This window comes from Dipodomys merriami, unplaced genomic scaffold (assembly GCF_024711535.1).
Source record: "Dipodomys merriami isolate MVZ:Mamm:240054 unplaced genomic scaffold, mDipMer1.0.p SCAF_2, whole genome shotgun sequence".
NCBI lineage: Eukaryota > Metazoa > Chordata > Mammalia > Rodentia > Heteromyidae > Dipodomys > Dipodomys merriami.
This window is the reverse complement of record NW_027203381.1, coordinates 90454444-90478348: the sequence shown is the minus strand read 5'-3', so window position 1 is coordinate 90478348 and position 23905 is coordinate 90454444. Positions and strand designations below refer to the sequence as shown.

General features: G+C 33.6%; 1 protein-coding gene and 1 pseudogene across 1 annotated transcript; one reads left to right on the top strand and one right to left on the bottom strand.

The window, feature by feature from the left end:
• Window positions 1-3723: 3723 nt before the first annotated feature.
• Window positions 3724-4665, bottom strand: LOC138831715 (olfactory receptor 5H17-like). The gene has a single exon (XM_070028764.1). It carries the CDS (start codon window positions 4651-4653, stop codon window positions 3724-3726), a length of 930 nt encoding a protein of 309 aa, XP_069884865.1. The 5' UTR covers window positions 4654-4665.
• Window positions 4666-16524: 11859 nt separating this feature from the next.
• LOC138831875 (olfactory receptor 5AC1-like) lies at window positions 16525-17450 on the top strand (annotated as a pseudogene).
• Window positions 17451-23905: the final 6455 nt, after the last annotated feature.

The window sequence follows — 23905 nt, the reverse complement described above, 5'->3', positions numbered from 1 at the left end:
TTTCAAAATGTTTTTTATTCAGACTGACCTTCTGTAATTTTAACATAATACAACACTTTTACTGTGAAGTTATGTCATTCCTAAAGATTTCCTGTACAAGTCCTCTTAATTAATCATTTCTATTTTTTCTGGGTGAACTCATGCATTTAATATTGAGACTGTTCTTGCATCTTATATATTTGTGCTCATTACAATCTTAAAAAAGAAGTCTGCCAAAGGCATAAGGAAAGCCTTCTCTACCTGTGGAGCCATGTCTTATCTGTGTCTTTATACTTTGATTTTCTTCTCTTTATGTATCTGCTCCCTGCATCTGCACAATCAGATGATCAGGATATGATGAAATCTCTGTTTTGCACTGACATAAATCCAATGTTAAATTCTATCAACTACAGTCTGAGAAATGAGCACATCATGGATTCAATGACAAACACATTCAAGAGAAATATTTACAGAGAGGACCATGATAATTAAAGAAGAATATAAAGACATTTTAGAAGCTTGCATACTGTTAAATGTAGCTTTAATAAATGTATTAAATTATCTCTCTCTTTTTTTTTTGTCGGTCATGGGGCTTGAACTCTGGGCCTGGGCACTGTCCCTGAGCATTTCAGCTCAAGGCTAGAGCTCTACCACTTGAGCCACATCACCACTTCCTGTTTTCTGAGTGGTTTATTGGAGATAAGATTCTCAAGGTCCTGTTCCGGCTGGCTTTGAACTTCGATTCTCAGATCTTAGCCTTCTGAGTAGCTAGGATTACAGGCGAGAGCCACTGGCACCCGGCCCAAAGTCCATTAGATTCTTCTTCTTCTTCTTCTTCTTCTTCTTCTTTTTTTTCTGGTCGTGGGGCTTGAGCTCCAGGCTTGGGCGCTGTCCCTCATCTCTTCAGCTCAAGGCGAGTGCTCTACTGCCTGAGCCACAGCGCCACTTCTCTTTTTTCTTTTAAACAAAACAATCACAAATTCATTAAAGTTAAATTTGAGTATTGTGAAATACTCAAATACTTTGAAATTACAATTTTGCCTTTTGGTGATATATGTCATACATATAATTTATATATACTTACATATACATATGTATGTGTGTATACATACACACATATATGTAGCTATCCTGGCTATTTAGCTAAATATTGACCTTTAATTAACAATCTTTGTATCTGCTTGTGATGTTCAATCATAATAACAAACTTTATTCTTTTTTGTGATGCTGGATATTGAATTTTGTGGGTCCAATGGGTAGTGAACACAGGGGTGAGTGAACACAACAGACCTCCAAGATTTACTTTGTTTTCAGGCTTGCAGGAGGATTTTCCACTGTTCCTAGACATAGCTTCTAAAGGACTCTTGCTCTGTTTAAATATCCTGGGCTTGAGGAACAAATAATCAGTTTATAACAGGTAGTGCTGCATTTCTTCTGTTGGGACCACAGTCCTGCGCAGATATCTTAAAAAATGTATGGTAAAAGTGATGTACAGTGTAGTTACAGTCACATAAATAAGGTAATAATTGCATTGGTTTTCCTACAGTGTTACCCCTCCCTAGTTTTCTCCTGCCTTCTCTCCCCCACCCTGACTCTCCTTCCCTCCAACTTTTTACAAATCTGTCCAATTGTTTTCTATTTTTTTATTGTCAAGGTGATGTATAGAGGGGTTATAGTTACATAAGTAAGGTAAAGGCTTTTGATCCTGCTGGTCTGTCAAAACACAATCTCACTTCTTAAATTCCTATCATGCATTTGTAGTGTAATATTAATAGATGTTAAGACCCAAGCTCCTGCCAGGTCTATACATATGTAATAGTTAATACAATGCAATATGTTACAAATAGTCAGTACATTTCCTGCCATAAGTAATTTACCCTTAAATTTTTAGGGAAAATTTCTACTTGTAGTTTGTTTGCTTGTTTTTATCTATGTTGTAAAGATATTTTTTTTTCTGTGGCAATGAAAATTCTGTAAACAGTCTCTTAAACAATAAAATGTTTTGCAGAATGAGAAAATATGCATTTGTGCCTGTATTTAGTAATAAATACAATAAACAAAACTCTATTGTGTGGTCATCATTTCCATGATGATTATAGTCCTGTCTCAGCAGAGTTGAAAACAGTTAGTGGAATTAGGTGGAAGACATCCTTTAACTAGCACATATGTTTTGCATAATTTTTCTTAAGGAAAAATGTAGCATATTGCACATCTTGTCAGAAATAAAAATTTGGATAAAGTACATTCTTTATATATTGTATGGGCATATTCATATTCATATATGTGTTTCTGTGTAGCAGTGTGCATTCTTATGTATGTATATCTGATTTATAATCTACACATATTCATGAATGAATTAACTTGAAAAACAAGATATCTATGTTATAAATATACATATATGCATATTTGCATATTATCACAGCAATTACAAACCATCAAAAGTTACTGAAGAAGAGTGTAAGTTAACCTGAGAACTTAGTGTGAAGAATTAGCTGGATTCATCTTTGGAAAAATGAGAATATCAGCACAGTAGAATATACAAGAAAGATTTCACTGAAATTCACTGGCGATCTGAATTTAGGATGAGGACTTCCATTGTGACAGTAAAGTATGGAAGTTCAGTGTTAAGAAATGGATGGAAGGACAGAGCTATAAATGGATAGTTGAATGGTATGGAAAATGAGGAAATGTAACATACAGAGATTTCCTTTTTTCCTGGCCACTTACTAGCAATAGTGGTATCATTTCCTCTTAATATTACCTGAATTTGCCTAATATTCATTTCAAGCTCTTTATAGGAATTACAAATTTCAACAACCTTTAAATGCTACCAAGAGTTTTCTTTATTATTTATTTATTTATTGGTTGTTCTTTCCCATACGTCAAATTTCATGTTTTTTTCTATGTCCACTAACACTCTTCTCTCCAATATATTAACTTTCTAGATTAATAACCCTCTTCAGATGTTGTCTCTCTGAGAAAATTCTCTTCTCTAGTGCAATGCTTAGAAACACTTTCCTATATCTAGTCCTCTTTCTACTCCTTCAAATTTTTCTCATTTTCCCAGATTCTGTTACAATAAACAGTTATTCCTCAGTTGAATGAGATTAATTTTTCTAAGAAGTTCAATTAACTATTCCTCCCAAATGGTGGAATTACAATTGTTTGCATAATATGATATGACTCTCAAATATAGTGCAGAATTTTTTATGTAAAGCATAATTCCAAGTCCTTTTCATGTAATACAGAATTTCATAACACTGTGAATTTATAATGTAATGGCATATAAACATAAAAATTTCCTCTGGGCCAGGATGGTGGCTCAGTGTTACAGTGCTTGCCTTGCATGCATGAGGCCCTGGGTTTGATTCCTCAGCACCACATAAGCAGAAAAAGCTAGAAGGGGCTCTGTGGCTTAAGTGGTAGTATGCTTACCTTGAGATAAAGAGCTGAGGGACAGCGCCCAGGCCCAGAGTTTAGTTTAGAAAAATAAATACATACATACATAAATAAATAAATGAAAATAAAAATTTTCCTCTAATTGTGTTATAATTCATGCCATGTGAAATAATGCTTTATTAAAACTTTATGCATTATTAACAATATATGTTTTTATAAATTAAGGGCTAAAACTTGATTTTTCATGTTCTATAGCAAAGATAACTGCAAAACAACATTGTGCATGACACAATACAAATAATTTTCTTCATTTTAATAAGATGAAAGCAGATAGTAAGATAAGGTCTAAATATTTCTTTTCAATAATTTTTTCAGAGACTGTATGACTTGCTTGTTTCTCAGACTATAGATAATTGGATTTAAAACAGGAACTATGACAGTATAAAACAAAGAGAGGAACATATCTTTGTCAACTGCTTGTGAAGATGCAGGATGCACATACATGAAGAGAAGGGGACCATAGTACAAAGACACAGATAGGAGATGGGCTCCACAAGTGGAAAAGGCTTTTCTCATTCCTTTTTCAGACTTAGTTGTTAATATTGTAAAAAGAATAAATGTGTAAGAGATAAGAATAGTCATAATGGAAAATACTTGTATTGAACCAGAGAAGATAAAAATGATGAGATAATTAAGAGAAGGATCTGTGCAGGTAATCTTTAGCAATGGTATAACATCACAATAAAAGTGATAAATTATGTTGGATTTACAGAATGCTAGTCTGAATAAAAAACTTTCATGAATGACAGCATGAGCTAAGCCACCAAAATATGATAAAACTAACAGGTGCATACAGAGTTTGTTGGTCATAATCACTGGATAAAGTAAAGGTTTACAGATGGCTACATAGCGATCATAAGCCATTACTGCCAAAATGAAACACTCCGCAGTTGCACTGATCACAAAGGAAAAAAACTGAATCAGACATGCAGAGAAAGAGATCAACTTGTTCTTGTCTAACAAATTGAGCAACATATTTGGTGTCACTGTGGATGATAACCATGTATCCACAAATGCTAAGTTGCCGAGACATAAATACATGGGGATGTGCAGATGAGGGTCCTTCCAGATGAGACCAATCAGACTGAAGTTTCCCAAAACGGTCATAAGATACACCACAAAGAAGAAGAAGAACAGAGGGATTTTCCACTGAGGTTGATGTGTAAGTCCTGTGAGAACAAATTCTGTCACCACTGTCATATTTTCTTTTTTCATATCTTCACTGGATGTCCTAAAAAATTAAATACAATTAATATAAAATAACATTCACTAAGATTTATAGTCTAGAAATTGTGGATGTAGAGTTGAAATAAATTAGTATAGTTTTCATCATGTACTCCATCTTACTATTATAGCCAAAGATTGTTTAATTAAAAGTGACATTTAAATTAAGTCAGTTCAATAAATACATAGAATGTGATGAATTTGATTGGAATGAGAGGTCTTCTAAGCAAGCTTCTGACTTACATAAAATCACTAATTAACACTGGGTATTTCTTTTCCTGGACATGGTTCATATCCTAGAGTAAAGGTATTTGTGGACCCTAGATGTTAATGTGAAGGGATTTTCACATAATTATTCAAGAAATAATTTTCCTCTAAGTTGTTTCAACATGTATAATTATATGAGAGAACACTTAAATTTAAAATTTGTAGCATATAAATGGCTTTAGGGAGAGAATCGTGGAATCAGGGATACTAATCAGGGACTATTAACAGTGTAATAAAGGACTGCAACATTCTTAGAGATTCTCAAACCAGATTAGGTATAGCCATAGCCTGGAAGAGCCTATGCTAAAAATAGATTATAAATTCTAATTGTAGAATTATAGTCAACATTTAAGTATAAAGGAATGTATACTTTACAGTCACTTGAACATCACTGCAGTCCCTATTTCATACATATTATGACATTTGCAATGAAAAAGTAACAGAAGTAAATATAAGTAATATGTCAAATGAATTCAGAATGTACCATCACTAGGATTGAAATATATTTTAGCTAGATTTTTTAATGGTGAGCAATGAAGCAAAGAGTAGTAGCTTCAAGAAAAATAAGCCTTCAAGAAAAATAAAATTGATATAGGTCAACTGTTTTCCTAATATGTACAAGACCTTGGTTCAATCCCCAGCATCACAAAACATTAAATGAATATATACATAAAAGTTAAACAATAAAATTTAAAACCTGTTCATTGTCTAATCTATTTAAGGATCATGCTCTAACATCCACTTGATGTATATCTAACAGACTGAAGAATTAGTATTACTTAGATGTTTCCAGAAAGCTTGGAGGCATAGTTGTGAGTAACCTAAACATACAGAAAGAAAGTAAGAAAGAAAGAGAAATAAGATACAATTGTATTGAAGCTATATAAAAGAAGTATGGACACCATGTATTATATGGGTACATATGAGCCCTTTTCTCAGATGAATTGCTTATATGATTCTTTTTGAAGTACAGAAATTAACAGCTATTCAAGTAATCAGAAAGGCTTAGATAGATTCTCCTTCCACATAGATTTAACATTATGGTTCTTGGTCTATTTTTCCCCAGTCAAAAACAAATGAAGATTTAGGAATGTGGAGATCAAAAGACAGAAGTACATGGAAAGAAAGAATTCTGAGATGAAACTTTCATGAAAGAAATGATACACAAACATCAATGGCTTTTCTGTATGCTAACAATGAGAAGAGTGATGCTGAAATTAGGAAACAACTCCTTTTGTAATAGCCTCAAAAAATACCTAGGAATTAACAAAAGAAGTGAAGGACCTCTATGATGAAAAATTTAAAAACCTGAAAAAGAAAATTAAAGGTTATATAAGGAAGTGGAAAAACCTCCCATAATCCTGGATTGGGAGGATTAACTCCATGAAAATGGCAATACTGCAAAAGGATATCTACTTTGATAAGATTATTTTACTTTGATTTTGGTGCCCTGTATATTGTATATATATTTATCTTATTTGGGGAAGAGAGGGGTATTCCAAAATGGTGAGACAAAGGACAAAGGGTGAACCAATGCATTAGTGATAAATACAAATTCCACTATGGTGGAAATGAACTTTACAACTTGGTGGAGGGTGATTTGGGAGAGGGAAATTGGGAGAAAATGAGGGAGGGGTAACTATTTTTGGACAGGAAGTGTACTCATTACCTTTGATGTAACTGTAATCCCTCTGTACATCACCTTGACAAATTAAATTTAAAAGGAACGATACCTCGAATTCAGATACTTTTATGACCACAAAAATAACAGCAAATGTGAGTTGTAACATCTGAAAGGTACAATGGAAATAGCAGCCCTAAGTGAGATAGGTTGAGTATAATTTGGGCTGTTTATTTGCCAGGCGTTTTTATTTTCCTATTCATTTTCTATGTGAGTATATTAACTATCTAGTATCAGTCTATTTCCATTTAGTAAGGAAATTTCCCATTGTAACACAGATCACTAAATTGAAAATTAAGAGAAAAAAGTCACTAGGAAAAAACTCTGAGTAAAATGATCCTATCAAAGTTCCACAAAATACGATGACAGGAAACCTTTACTAAACGGGGTGGGGGTGTTTGAATGAAGAAGAAAAGCAGAAGAGGATGCACTCAAGAAGGCAAAGTATATGCAACAAAATTAGAAGTGAGGGAAAGGATGATTAGGAGAGAGATGCATGAGAATGCTGAAAGGGGTGATATTGACAAAGATGTAGTGTATTTATAAGTTGCCTGGTTAACAGGAATAAAAGAACTAAAGGTGCAGCAAGAAGTCTAAACATTTTGGACATAAAGAGAAGGGATGAACCCAATAACAATAAAATGGGAAATGTTGCCAAATACCAAAATAAATGCTCTAGTAGCAGAAGGCTTAATGTAACTAAACATAGAGCTTTCCTATGACCCAGAAATCCCAATTCTGGGCATTTATGCAATGGGTCAGAAGCTAGGCCAAACTAAAACCACTAGCACAACCATGTTCATTGCAGCACTGTTTACCATAGCCAAGATATGTAATAAATCTAGATGCTCCCCCGTGGATAAATGGAACAAGAAAATGTAGTATATATACATAATGGAATTCTACTCATCCATCAGAAAGAATGATAATGTACCATTTGTAAGGAAATGGAAATTCTTAGAAAAAATTATAGTAAGCCAAGTAAGCCAGAGCTAAAGGAAGATAGACTTCATAGTTTTCCTTCATTTGTGGTGACAGGAAAGTGCTTATAAATCTATAAGTAAACACACTGAGTCACACACACACACACACACACACACACACACACACACACACACACACACACACACCCCACAGGCACACACAGTGGGACATGGTAAATTATGTAGGAATCTAATCATTTACATTGATGCTAAAGGAGGATATGCATAGGATTGGTGGATAAAGCCTCAATAGTTACGTGCAGATGATCATATGAAATAATATTCTATGAAATCAACTCCAAGAAAAGGAAACAAGAGACATTTTAGTTGCTATTATTGTTGTTTGTGTTTCCTTTTGTCTTGTTAGTTCGTTGTATTTCTGAAGGTAAGGGAGGGCACATAAAAGGTGGAACAAAGATAAACAAATATAATGGTACTCACTAGACACTATGTGGGAAATGGATATCTTATGGATGGGGTAGGAGGGAAAAAGTGGGAGTTAGTAATGGAAAAGGAGACACGATTCAAAAAATGTACTTACTAATCATTAGCTGACTCATTTAATCATAACCCTTTATATATCAACTCTACAAATCAAATTTTAAAAAAAGACTTACTGGACATTTTTGAGTGTAGACAATTAGAGATGTATTTTGGGTTTAATGAGGGCAGTTTCACATGATAGATTTCAAAACACAGAATAATTCAGGATGGATGGGAAGAAACAGCATCACAGTAAAGAGAATGAAAGAATATACTTAGTAAAATAAAAAACAATTGGTGGATATATACTATATATTCAATATAGTATATTTTCCTGTAATCTATTTTAATAGAAATTACAAAAAAAAAACTTGCCCATGTAATTGTAACCCCTCTCTACAGTATTTTCACAATTTAACAAAAAAAAACTAGTAAGGAATAAGGGGTATAATAGGACAAGTGACAATGAGAGAGACATGTAGATGGATGAAAAGAAAATAATAGGAATTAAAATAAGCAAAGAAATAAAAGACAATGTGGCCAAGTGAAGAAAAGTCCAAATAAGAGACAAAGCATCTAATAACACTAAACGTGAAATAAAGGGGAAAGCTTTCAACTTCACATGCAAATGTTCAGATTACTCGAAAATATACTCATGTTTCCTGGCTCATCTTTCCATATCTAAACATCTCTATATATTTAATTATAAAAGCAACAAGAAAATGGTAATTATATTAACAATATATTATATTGTATGCTAGCAGTAATGATTTTCAAAATGAAGAGGAAGAATGTTATTATATAAGATGATGGAATGTATACTTGTTTGCCTACATGGATTGTTTCACTATGTAAATGTAAACCAAACATACTGGGTAAATCAAATATATACAGAAATATATATTTTATGTATATATATATATATATATATATATATATATATATATATATAAAGACTGATACATATTTACAGACAGACAGACAGTTCCTCGGCTTTGTTAGTAGGAAGCCTGAAATAGGCTTTCTCTAAAAACCATTTTTTTGAGTGTGGCAGCACTTTATTACTCATCAACTACCTTCAGCAAAATATGCAACTGAACATAGGAATCTTATGAAGTCAATATTGATAACCATTAGCAATAATTTCAGTTTGGATATATTTTACTTAGAGTTTGATTTTCTCCAATACTGCAAATAACTACATAAGCTAAAATGATCAAATTTAATTTTATGTGGGAGAGTTTGTTACAATGTTGGAAAGAGTGGTATATTGACTTATATACAAAATGCTCAGTAAAATATTATCAGAGGTGGGTGAAAATATATAACTAATATTAACTGGCTTGGAAAACATTTTAGGAAGAATACATGATAAATAAAATGCAATAGGCCATTTTATTAGAAGTGACAGGAAGAGTTCTTACATAAGTACAGTACAATGATTTAAATCTTTAAGCCTAGAACCCTAATTTTATATAAATTTCTTTATCAAATAAAGGAATTGGAGACTCAGAACATACACATCACTAAAGAAAACAAATAGTTTTAGAGGATTTTTGCTTATAAAAAATTTTAGTCCCCAAAGAAGAAAAACACGATAATGCAATCCATTTCCCATCTGGCAGATTTTGATTCTTGTAAATTTATACAAAGTGCCTATAAATCACATAACAATTTAACTCTCATTTAAAGAATCTAAAATATATAAATAAATTTTGTCTTACCGATATTTTAAAATTATGTTGAGATCACTTAAAAGTACTAGACTTAGCAGGTATTGCTGACTCAGGCCTATAATGCTAGCTACTCAGCAGGTTGAGATATGAGGTTTTGTAGTTTGAAGCCAACCTGAGCAGATAAGATGTGAAACTCTTAACTTCAATTATCTCCCCCCTCCCTCCCAACAAACCCTGTCTAATTGTAGCTATGCTTCAAGTGCTAAGATACTAGCCTTGAAAGAGAGAGAGAGAGAGAGAGAGAGAGAGAGAGAGAGAGAGAGAGAGAGAGAGAGAGAGAGAGAGAGAGAGAGAGAGAGAGAGAGAGAGAGAGAGAGAGAGAGAGAGAGAAGCAAGAAAAGCTCTAGGAATGTTCCCAGGCCAAGATCAAACCCCAAAACTGGTGCACAAAAATTAAAGATATTAGACTATAAAGTATCAGAAAATAGAGTATAATAGAGTTAGTTGCTGGTAACAAAAGCAGCAATTCTGTGCACACCGATTGATCTGGGAGGTTTGATCAGCTATTCTTAGTAGAATGCTTTTTATATATGGTTTGTTTGAACGCTGAGTCAAGCAGAGTGGTGATATAACATTCCTGTGAGATTGCCAGATGGTTCCCTGTAGGATAACATGCAAGCCATATTACTGGGCACAGTGAATGTGGACATGAATGAGAGGTGAGTTGGTCTTGCATGCATCACAGACTTGTGAGATAACATGTAGTCATTGTACATGGTTCTGCTCTGGACCAATGAAATCAGATCTTACTTCACCATTCTTATCACAGATGATATTTTATGCTTATTTGACTTCAGTTCAATGTCAAGTCCTCAGTAAGAGTGTCCTATACCTATGCTTTCCTAACATGGATGCCTATGAATTTCCAAGACATCTTGGAAAATGTGGATTTGTTTCAGTATTTATGGATTGTAGCTCTAAAGTCTTTCTTTCTAATTAATATTTGTAAAACTTTGATGTCAGTGGAGCCTTCATGTAGAGGACTGAAAATATGAGAGAATCTTGATTGTCTTGAATATAGATAAATCAGAAACTGCAAAGTGGTAAGGAGAAGTTTTCAGAAGGGCCATGTCATTGAGTCCCTGTAGGTTTGAAATAGGCCTAGAGGCTAGTCCAAAACTTTGTGCCTTACCTTGTCCAAAGAAAAACAACTGAACTCACAAATTTTGAACATGTGGCTAACATGTTTGAATTTCTTTTCTTACATAAAAAGCAATTGTGTAAGGGAAGGATGGGTGAGAAGGTTGAAAGGGGTAAAGTTGATCGAGACACATTGTGTTCATGAAATGCTTTGTTAAATAGAAACTACTTTGTGAATTATTTAAAAATAAAAATAACTTGTTTTTGTCAGTTGTAGGGCTGGAACTTGGCCTAGGCTCTGTCCCTGAGCTCTTTAGCTCAAGGTGAGCTCCGTACCACTTGAGGCACTGTGCTTCTTCTGGTTCTCTGATGGTTAATTGGAGATAAGTGTCTCAAAGACTTTCCTGCCCCTGCTGGTTTTGAACCACGATCCTCAGATCTCAGCCTCCTGAGTAATTAGGATTACAGGAGTGAGCCACTGGTGCCTGGCTTTTATCCTTTTTTTTTGTGCTGGCACTGTGGCCTGAAATCAGGGCCTGCATTCTGTCTCTGAGCTTTTTGTTCAAGCCAGACCTCTACCACTAGTGACAAAACTCTATTTCTGGCTATTGGGTGGTAAATCAGAAATTAGTCACAGATACTTTCCTTTCCTGGCTGACTTCGAATCATGATGCTCAAATTTCAGCCTCCTAAATAGCTAGGATTATAGGAGTGATGTACCGGTGCCCAGCTTGGAGGTCCTTTTAAGAAAAAATATAGTATTTATTACTCAAGGTAGTTATTATACAATATATAAAATGTTTTGTTTTTCTAGGTTAGAATTAATGAACAGTTTATTTAAATTGTTTATGTATTTATGAGCAATTGACATAAAATTTTAACTAGTTCATTAGTTAGTAAAATGTAGTTTATTATATTCTATGACAATCAGAATAGAAAGATGTTTGATATGAACCAGAACATTCACAATTCCCGTATATGATTTTTGGAATGTTTAATAAAAATTTAGACATTAATATAATAGCTGAGCACTCATTTTCAAAAAATATTTTAGAGACCCTAGGACTTCCTTGGTTCTCAAATTGTAGATGATTGGATTTAAAACAGTAGTTATACCATGTGACACAGAGACAAAATCCTATCTTCATCATCTTCCTTTGAAGAAGCACGGTGCACATTCATAAAGAGGAGTGGGATATGGTATTAACGTACAGTTAAAGGGTGAGCTGCCTTCGTCAAAACTGTAAAGAGATCAAGTGTGTAAGAGACAAGAATAGGGCCAATGCTAAATACTGTTCTTGAACCAGAAAAATAAAAATCATTAGATAATGCATAGAAATATCAATACAGAAGGCTTTAACTATGGCATAAGACTGCAAACACAGCGATATATGTTGTAGTAACAGATTAATCTGACTGAATAACTTCTTTAAGTTACAGCATGAATGAAACCACGGACAAATTATAAAACCAATATCTGATGTGTAGGCTTTTGAACATAATGACTTGGCAACATAATCACTACATTAGGTATTACTAAGTAGCAATCATAAACTATTGTAGCCAAGACACAGCATTCTGCAATTACTCTGATTGCAAAGGAAAAATACTGTAGTGCACACTCAGAGAAAGATAATCATCTATTCCTTCTTTAACAAGTTGAGTAGCATTTTGGGGGTCATGGTGATCCACAAATTTAATATATCCACACCTAATCAAGCAAACTTAGAGTCTATACATCTGCAATAATTGATACTACATACAATACATAGTCTATACATTTCTTTCCATAACTAGTTCACACCAAGATGTTCTGTATAATCATAACTTGACATACAGTCACTTACTCTGTTTGTTACTTCAGAAATAACCTTGATTTGACTCTCTAGTTTCTTGCTTTATAATTTCATAGTTGAAATGATTTTCTGAAGCTTTTTAAAGACAGGTAAAGGCTTTTGCTCCTACAGGTCTGTCAACACAGAATTTCACTTCCTGACGCTTCAATGCTCATTTGTAGAGTAATATTAAAATATGTTAAGTGGGGACCCATGTTTCTTTCTGCCGGGCTTCCTTCACTTACTATAAGTTTTTCCATTTCCTAACAAATGGGGCAATGTCATTCTTTCTGATGGAGGCATAGAATTCCATTGTGTGTGTGTGTGTGTGTGTGTGTGTGTGTGTGTGTGTGTGTGTGTGTTTGTGTGGAGGGGGTGTGTGTATGTATACACACATACCACATTTTCTTGAGAGGCATCTGGGTTGGGACCATATCTTACCTATGGTAAATGAGGCTGCAATAAACGTAGTTGAGCTGGTAGCTTTAGTATGGTCTTGTTGTGATCATTTGGGTTAAAAGCCCAAAAGTGAGATTGCTGAGTCATAGGGGAGCTCTGTGTGGAATCTTTTGAGGACCCTCCATACTGCTTTCCAAAGTGGTTGAACAAGTTTACACTCCCACCAACAATGCAGTACAGTTCCCTTCTGGCCACATCCCCTCCAGCATCTGTTCTTAGAGTTCTTGATTATAGCCATTCTAACTAGGGTGAGGAGGAATCTCAATGTTGTTTTGATTTGCATTTCTTTCATGGGTAGAGAGGTTGAGCATTTCTTCATATGTCTATTGGCCATTCTTATTTCATCTTCATAGAAATTTCTCTGTAAGTCTTTAGCCCACTTATTTATCAGGCAGTTGTTTCTTTGAGGATTTGTTGTTGGGGGGTAAATTTTATTTTTAGCAGAATTGGTTTAATAAGAAAATTTAAGTTAAAAACTTTCATAAACAACTCTAGCAAATAATCAAATGTTAAAAAATCTTCCCTGCCTACTGGGCAATATTCAAATAATGTAACATTCAGATTTCCCAGTATGGTTGAAGATCTACACAGAACCCCATCAAAACTGCCATTCAAAGACTTAGTTAGCTTCCCCTAACTTGGTATTTTTGAGAACAACACTAATAGAATTGAAAAAAATATATATATACACATATGAGCTTCGTATTAGCTGATTCAGGGCCAAGGACACACACGCAGTCTGACTAGACTCTCTGGAGTCACTAGACTCTCTGATGAGATCATGATCTTGTCTCTCTTGTGTGCTTCTGTCTGTGCCGGAGGGATTTAATTTTATGAGTTCCAGGTATATTTTAGATATGAGACTGTTGTCCATTGTATGACTAGTGAAGATTTTCTCCTAATCTGTGGGCTTTCTATTGATCTTGCTAACTATGTCCATTGTCATGCAGAAGCTATTCAGTTTAATGCAATTCCATTTGTCCAACCTTTCTTTGATTTGTTATGTTTCTGGGTCTCTATTAAGAAAATTTCGGCCTGTGCAAACGAGACGTAGGGTTTCTTCTATTCCGTTCTGTAATGTTTTCAGGGTATCTGTTTTGACTCCAACGTCTTTGATCCATTTAGAGTTGATTCTGGTGCAGGCTCATATATAGGGATCTTGTGTTAGTTTTCTACAGGTGACTAGCCAATTTTACCAGCAGCATTTACTGAAGAGGCTGTCTTTCTTCCATTGTATTTTTACCCCCTCTTATTGAAGATTAGGTAGCTATAGGTGTGTGGATTAATTTCTGGGTTTTCAATTCTATTCCACTGGTTGTCAGGTCTCTTCTTGTGCCAGTACCAAGCTGTTTTGATTACTAAGGCTTTGTAGTAGAATTTCAAATTTGGTATTGATATTCCTTCAGCACTGTTTTTTTCTGTTCAGGATCGTTTTGTTATTTGGGGTCTTTTATTGTTCCATATGAATTTTTGCATTGCTTCTTCTATGCCCTTGAAGAATGAGATTGGAACATCGATGGGTATTGCATTGAATTTCTAGATAGCATTGGGAAGTATGACCATTTTCACGAGCACAAACTTATCCAACTTCAGAAGCATTGAAATTATGCCCTCTCAAAACACAAGGGAACAAAATTAGAACTCAACAACCAAAGCCACCAAAAAAAGTCCTGTAACACATGGAGGCTGAACAACACACTGTTGAGTCAGCAGTAGATCATAGATAAGATTAGAAATGAAATTGAAATATTCATGATATTTAACAAAATGAGCACAGAAATTACCAGTTCCTCTAAGGCAGTCCTTATTTGCAAGTTTATAGCTCTGAGTTCTTACATCAACAAATTGAAGAGATCTGAAACCAACAATTTAATGAGACATCTGAACCTCTTGGAAAAAGATCAACAACTTAAACCACAATCCAGAAGACAGAAAGAAATAATTAAAAGTAAAGCTGAATTAAATGAATGAGAATTCAAGAAAACCATAAACAGAATCAACAAAACAAAGAGTTGGATCTTTGAAAATGTTAACAAAACTGACAGACTCTTAGCAAATCTTATCAGAAAAGGTAGAGAACATACCCAAATACACAAACTCAGAGATAAGAATGGAAACATCACCACAGAAACAACCAAGATTCAGAACGTTATAAGGGAATACTTTTCAAACATTTATGCTAATAAATTTGAGAATGTGGAAGAAATGGATGATTTCCTAGCAAATATCAACATGCAGAAACTAAACCAACATGAGGTACACCAACTTAATAGACCCATATCAAGCATTGAAATAGAAACAGCAATAAGAGACCTCCCATCTAAGAAAATCCCAGGACTGGATGGCTTTACGGTGGATTTCTACAAGGCTTTCAAAACAGAACTCACACCAATACTCCTCCAACTCTTCAATGATAGTGAAAGAGAAAGTTCACTACCAAGCTCTTTCTATGAAGCCATCGTAACCCTCAACCCCAAACCAGGAAGGGACTCATCAAAGAAACAGAACTACAGACCCATTTCTTTGATGAACATAGTTGTAAAACTTCTCAACAAAATTTTGGCCACTCGATTTCAACAATTCATCAAAAAAAAAGTCATACACTATGATCAAACAGGATTCATTTCAGGGATGCAAAGCTCATTCAATATACGCAAATCAATTAATATAATTCATTATATCAACAAGAGCAAGGATAAAAACCACATAGTTATCTCAATAGATGCAGAAAAAGCATTTGACAAGATCCAACACCCCTTTGTGATGAAGGCTCTGGAAAAACTAGGAATCCACGGTACATTCCTCAATACAATAAAGGCTGTATATGACAAACCTACAGCCAGCATTATACTTAATAGCAAAAAACCAAAGCCATTTCCTCTAAACTCAGGAACAAACAAGGATGTCTACTTTTTCAGCTTCTCTTCAATTTAGTAATAGAATGCCTAGCTACAGCAATAAGACAAGATGCAAACATAAAGTGGACCCAAATAGGGAAAGAAGAAGTAAAACTCTCCCTCTTTGCAGATGATATGATCTTGTATTTAAAGAATCCCATGGACTCCACTCCCAAATTACTTGAGCTGATTCAAAACTTGGGCAAAGTAGCAGGGTATGAAATTAACCCTAAAAAATCAATGGCTTTTCTGTATTACAATGAGAAGAGCATGGCTGAAATAAGGAAACAACTCCTTTTGTAATACCCCCACAAAAAAAAATACCTAGGAATTAACTTAACTAAAGAAGTGAAGGACTTCTATGATGAAAACTTTAAAAACCTGAAAAAGGAAATCAAAGCAGAACTTTGTCTTTCATTTTAGTGATTGTCTGCAACACATATGGAAGATAGAAATAAGAATCTGGTGACTAAGTTTGTGCTCACACGACTCACAGACCATACAGGGCTACAGGTGCCCCTCTTCCTGGTATTCTTATTCATCTACCTCATCACCACGGTGGGCAACCTGGGACTGATTGCGCTCATTTGGAAGGTCTCTCACCTTCACACCCCATGTACTTATTCCTCAGCAGTTTAGCTTTTGCTGATGTGTGCATTTCTTCCTTTGTGACTCCCAAGATGCTTACACATTTTCTAACTGAAGATCACAGGATATCACTTATTGAGTATTTTGCCCAGTTTTATTTCTTTTGTTCCAGTGCAACCACAGCATGTTTCCTTCTGGCAGTGATGGCTTATAACTGTTATGTGGCCATATGTAATCCCTTCTTTTAACCAGTAGTAACGTCCAAAAGACTCTGCACTCAGTCTATATGTGTTTCATATTTTATTGGTATTCTGAATTCAACAATTCATGTAGGTTTGTTACTCAGATTAGGTGTCTGTAGGTTCAGTGTCATACATTATTTCTACTGTGAAATTGTACAGTTATTCAAAATTTCTTGCACAGATCCTACAGTCAATATGCTGGTTGTTTTCGTTTTTTGATCTTTATACAAGGTTTCACCTTTATGAACATTGCCATCTCTTATATATGTATTCTCTTTACCATTCTGAAAAAGAAGTTTGAGAAGGGCAGAAACAAAGCCTTCTCTACTTGCAGTGCCCATCTGCTCTCTGTCTCTTTGTTCTATGGAAATCTCTTCCTCATTTATATCGCCTTGGATCTGGACCAGCTGAAGATAAGAAAAAATGTATTCTTTATTTTACACAATCATCATTCCCTTGCTAAATCCTTTTATCTATAGTCTGAGAAACAAAGAGGTTATAATTGCTTTGTGAAGAGAGATAAAAAATAATTTTTAGACAAGTTTCAAATAGTCTATTCATAATAATGGTAATAATAATAATATTATGCTCATTAAGTTAGCCCCCACTTTATCATTTAATTAGTGGGCTGGTGCTCCCAATTCTGGGTTAGCTCAGTGTGAAGAAATCCAGCTTTGTATTTGTATTTGTACATGAAGTTTCCTTACATATATATCCAGCTTCTCTCATTCATAACTAGCTTGTTTATTTTGTTGCACCCTATTTCATCTGAGCATTTAGATTCTACAAACTAGCTATTTGATAGTGACTTTACATTTCTGTAATTGACAATTTTACTAAAATATTAAATTTATTTAGTAAGATCTACCTGTACTGTGTATACTCACATATAGTTCATTATGCTCCGACTTGCTCCTCAGAATGTGGAAATCTTTAAAATGTTGTGGTTCTGCTGCAATGATTCAGTCCATTATAGATATTTCTACAGACAGTATGTATAAATTATTGTCTTCATAGATGAGTTATATAAGAAAGAGCTATCTGGGTGGGTGATTCAGAATTATGCCTATAATCCTAAATTGTTTAATTCTCCCAACTACTCCAAGATTTCAAATATAGACAACCTTGGCTTGTAATTTTGTTCTGTCTTTATGGTTATATGATACTGTGTATATGGATTTCTAGAAAATAAGAACTTAAATTTTTATCTCCTTTTAATGATCAAATACAATCATCTTCATCTTTCATTTATGACTTATAATACATAGTGGCAACAGTCTATCAGTTCTAGTGCTGGATAGTTTATGAGAAAAAACAATAGTTGAGAATAATTGGCAGGTTGGTTTTAACTCCTCTTTCTAGAGAGAATGAGAATAGAAAACAATGTTCAACAGAAATGTACTCATTACCTTACTTATGAAACTGTAATCCCAAGGTATATCACCTTGACAATAAAATTAAATAAAAAAAGAACAGGAAAGAAACAGTAGATAATAGTGTATTTTGTGTTGCTGGTATAACAAATTCCCAAAAGATTAATGGTAATTCAACACAAATTTATTATGTAGACTATTAATAACTATGAACATAGATTAGTATATTCTGAAAAGGTAGCCTTCAACATTTAACAAGATAAAAGTTTTTGATAATAATTGCAGCAAATGGAGTTTAATAAACATGAACCAGCAACACAGAATCTGCCTGAATAAAATTACAGACAGAATAGGAATATACGTACCATACGAATGAAGAATGAAGCTCACTAAAATTCAGCAAATTTAGTAAACAACCAAACATTAACAAAAATTCTTTTTAAAATTTTCATTTTATTTTGTTGTAAAGGTAGTGTACAGAGGGGTTCCAGTTACATGAGTAAGGTAATGTCTACATTTCTTGTTAAACATTGTTACTCACTCCTTCATTTTTCATGGAAAAACAAAAAAAATATTAAAGGGCAGGGATTTATATATACCTGTCAGTAATAACTGATGAATGAAAGTGTTCTCATTTGTTCAAGTGAAAGATATCCTGGAAGACTGGATGAGAAAACAAGACTTTAGATGCTTGCAATGTAAGCAGTTCACTAACAAAGATAAACACAGACTGGTAATGAACCGGTAGACTTGATTTTCTAAATATTTTAACTTTAGGGAAACAGGACGATCTACACTCATTTCTGACATATTATCCTTTAAACTAAAGTTTATTAGAAGAGACAAGGAAGATCACTTCCTTTGATGAAGAGAACAATCTATTTAGAGGACATAATAGGAATTCATTTGCAACTAACATGAACATATCTAGTTTCTTAAGCTGTTCACTGTTGTACATAAAAGCACAATTGGGATGGATGATTTCAATAATCTACTCTGACCTTCATTTAAATGATCTACACAAAGCACCAACAAAGAAGCATTAAGAGCCAAATGACATTTTCTAATAATCCACAGAATACACATTCACCTCAGCAGCCTATGAACTTTACCTCTGTAAATATAAAGCAGATCTTTAAAACCATATAAATGTTTAAATAACTTATTTTATCAGATTAAAATAAAATAGACTTAGAAAAAATAGGAAGAAAAACAACAGTAAATATATAAAACAATCAGTGAGTTATTAAAGAATTAAGAGAGAAGAATTTTTAGAAATACATAATTGACTATGAATGAAAAATGGATCCAAGGACATGTGAGATAAAACAAAAGTGGATTTAAGTGGTAAATTAATCAATATAAATGTCTTCATGTCAATATTGGAAAGATCTGACGTCAGTAAACTAGGAATGTACATTAATGTCAGAAAATAAGAACAAGCTAATTCCAAAATTAGAGAAGCACTAAATAATAAACTTTTGAGGTGAAGTTAATAAAATTGAAAAAAAATACTAAGAATCAATGTATTATTTCTTTGAATTGATAAACAAGCCTTTATGAAACTAATCAAAAGAAAAAGAAAACCAAAAATAACAGCTTAAATATTGAATTTTAAAACTTTTGAAAAATTACTAACACCAATACTCTTCAAATTATTTCATAACAATAGAAATGGAAGTAGTATGTCCAAACCTATCTATGAAGCCAATAGTATGCTAATATCAAAACTGGATAAAAACACAATGACAATACAATGATGTAAAAAACCTTGATTACATGCTTGAAAAAAATTCAACAGCACATTTAACAAGTCACATGTATCACAAGATAATAGGACTAATTCCAAGAAAAAAAGGACCGCAGTCAAAAAATAGAGTTTATACCTTTAAATATATGCTAGTAAAATTGATGGGATAGGTAGAGTTAGTGGACTGGGTAATATTGATCCAAATTCATGGTAGTCATCAAACTGACATCTTGAATAGTGTAATATAATGATATAATATAATTACCCTTTTGTCCAATTACTTAAAGATAATAGAAATAAAGAAATGTAGAATATCTTTGTATTAAGTATATATAACAGATAGTGAATAATCATATACATAGAGAAACAAGTTTGCATAAACTTGTAAGAAATGACTGTTGTGGTTCAATAATGACCCAAGTGTAATTTCAGTTGTCAAAACGAATGCAGTCTTCTAGTTATCTACTTGAGATCTAGTATTCTGGATATTGTAAGGCTCTGTGGGATACCTTGGATTTAGCAAATAGATCCATGTCCACCATATCCAGTTGAAGATCTTCACATTGACGTGAAGGGATTTTCTCTTAGGGGATTTTTTGTTTTCTATGACTTCTAGTCCTGGTAAATCTCAGAGGTGTTCAGCTGATTTACAGCTGTATTTTAAAAAATTTGTATAAACAATATTCTTCTAGTTCGGGAACTCAGTGTGGAAAGACTAGTAACCCTTGTGCTGCAACATATTTTTTTTTCTGTTTTTGGAAGCTTAGTAATTGTAAAGGATATCCATAATTTCTTAGAAGATATTGGTAAGAACAAATAATTTTATGGTATTTATTAATTGTTCGTAAAGAACATCTTAGATTTATAAGGTTTAATTTTCCTGGCCTTGTAATAAATTTAGACTTGGTTTACAGAATATGAAAATTATTCACAATTATATTGGAAGTAAAGAATCAAGTAAGCATATTTTATTCTCATGATTTTTATTATGATTTTATTATTTTTAAGTTATTATACAGAGGGTTTACAATCCCATAAGTCACATAATATTGGGTTTAGGTCTTCGTGGACAATATCACACTTACCTTTGCTTTCTCATGATTAAAGTGTGGATAACTAAAGATTTATCAGTTGAATGATTCCAGAAGAAAATGATCTGTTAACTTATCCTATTGTGATGATTTGCCACATTCTAGTGAACTCTAAAGACCTGCCTCAACTATATATTTACAAATTTACATCATTATAATATTTATACAAAAATAGTTATCATTGTTATGGTAATAAAAATGCATTCCATTTCATTGCAATTTCTAATTCAAAGTTAAGGTTTATAAGTTCAACATAATTCATCTATATCTTTCTCCTAGATGTTAATGTCATGCCTTCAAATGTAATATGTTGTGTGAATGTATGCAAGTACATATGATATATTCATATATGCTTGTACATATGAGATATTCATATATGCTTAAAATTGAAGATATATAATAATGACTCTATTTCAAAGATATATAGGCTTCAATATAAAAAGATAGAATTAAGCATTTAAAAATATATAAACTTCACTTAGTAATTTAGAGTACTATTTTTTGCATATGTATATATATGTGACTTGTGCTTATATCCATTTGTTTGTGTATTTATACATATGTGTATATATACATGCATATGAATCATATTTATTGTGTTGGATCCAAGATTTGAAAAGATCTCACAAACAAGCATTATTATTTTTAAAAATTAATTTTCTTATTTTGAATCAAATACAAGCTCACCAATTCTATAGAAGTTTGTAAAATTTTATTTAGTAAGTTGAAGTATTAATAATTGTTTTATGTATTATCTGTACTCAAATCTAAACTTTATCTCATTTAACTCATTTTTAAAAATAATATTAATATACAAGAAAGGCTCTGAAATAAAGCCAGCAATATTTCTAGAGACATTAGTCCTAATTGTTGGAAAGCTAAGATGACACAACATGTAAATATGGAATAAACATTTGTGTAGTGTTGATATGCACACTAATAAGAGAAAATTAAAAATCAAAGTCTCAGTCATATTCAAATTTCATTAGAAAATAATCTTGAATGGTAAATAAAATATGCTGAGAATTTCTGTACTGTTCCAGAAGTTCGGTTATGAGTTCATTCTTTGTGGAACACTGTTATACTCTCCTTATTTGTCTCCCAGTTTCCCTTCCCCAGATTCCTAGCTGCCCCTCCCATTGTAAACTTCATTTCCAACAGAGTGTCTTGTGCTTATCTTCCTCTTGATACTCTCTCTTCATTTTTTTTTTCAGATCTGGGGATATATCTCTATTCTTTTGCTTCCTTGAACAATTATTTTCCCACTTGACGCTGTCATTATTTATCATTCTTAATATCTCTCCTTCTTTTAACTTTGTGTCATTCTGCACCACTCTTCAGGATCTTTTTTTGTTATTTTTCTCCAGCAGAAGGTTTGTTGTCTCTCTATGCAGAGGTTTGGATAAGAAAGGAGTTTTAAATTTGCATTGTGATCAAGAAGCTGTGGTACATATACACAATGGAATTCTATGCCTCCATCAGAAAAAATGGCATCGCCTCATTTGTAAGGAAATGGAAAGACTTGGAAAAAAATCATATTAAGTGAAGTAAGCCAGTCCCAAAGAAACACAGATCCCATGGTTTCCTTCATTTGTAATAATTAGTATATGTCTAGGATAGTCCTACCAGATGAGCAGAATAGCTCAATAGCTATGTACATATGACCATATAAGATGATGCTAAGTGAAATAAATTCCAAGGTATGGGAACAGGAGGTTTTTCTTTGCTGCTGTTGCTTTTAATGTACCATGTGATTTCTTTTTCCTTTTGTGTATTTTTTCCAATGTGTTATCTCCTGTTATCACTGTAGTTGATCTTGGTACCCTGGTACTGTATAACCATTTATCTTTGTTTCACAAAACGCTAAGAGAAAGGACAAAGGGTGAACTGATGCAACAGAAATAATCACAAGACAATATATTGGAAATGAACTGTAGAGCTGGGGGGGATTAGGAGGGAGAAAAATGGGGGAAGGGGTAAACAAGTTCAATAAGAAATATACTCACTACCTTGTATATGTAACTGTTACCCCTCTGTACATCATCCTGACGATAATATTAAATAAAAAAATAAATTGGCATTGGCTCTAACATAGAATGGGAGAAATCAGCTAGCTAAAGAGAGAAGGGGGTAGGGCACCAGTGGCTCATGCCTGTAATCCTAGCTACTCAGGAGGCTGAGATCTGAGGATCAAGGTTCAAAGCCAGCCTAGGAAGGAAAGTCTGTGAGACTATTATTTCCAATAAACCACTAGAAAACCGGAAGTGGTGCTGTGGCTCAAATGGTAGAGCACTAGCCTTGAGCTGACGAGATGAGGGAGAGCACAGGACCCAGAGTTCAAGCCCAACGAAGCCCCCCACCTCCCCCCAAAAAAGAGTGAGAGAGGAGAGGCTGGGAAGGTGGCTCAGTGGTAGAGTGCTTTCCTTGCATGCATGAGACCCTGGGTTTGATTCTTCAGCACCATATAAGCAGAAAAAGACAGAAGTGGTGCTGTGGCGCAAGTAGTAGAGCACTAGCCTTGATCTGGAGGAGGGGGGGAAGATGAGCCTTGAAACACACATATCCATGTAAGATTGATTATGTCACTCTACATAACATTTCAAGTTTTCACCTGCTGTTTTTATTTTTGTGTATACTTCACTCTATGTATGGTCCTAATTAAACCCTACCCAAACCAAAGACTGCCAAATCATTATTTACATTACTCTATTAGATACATACTACAAGATGCAACTTTCTCAGATCTTCAGAGAATGCTACATCCCAAACTTCTCAAAT

Excerpts from the sequence above, each read along its gene's own strand:
- LOC138831715 (XM_070028764.1), bottom strand. The coding sequence starts at position 4,653 with ATGAAAAAAGAAAATATGACAGTGGTGACAGAATTTGTTCTCACAGGA.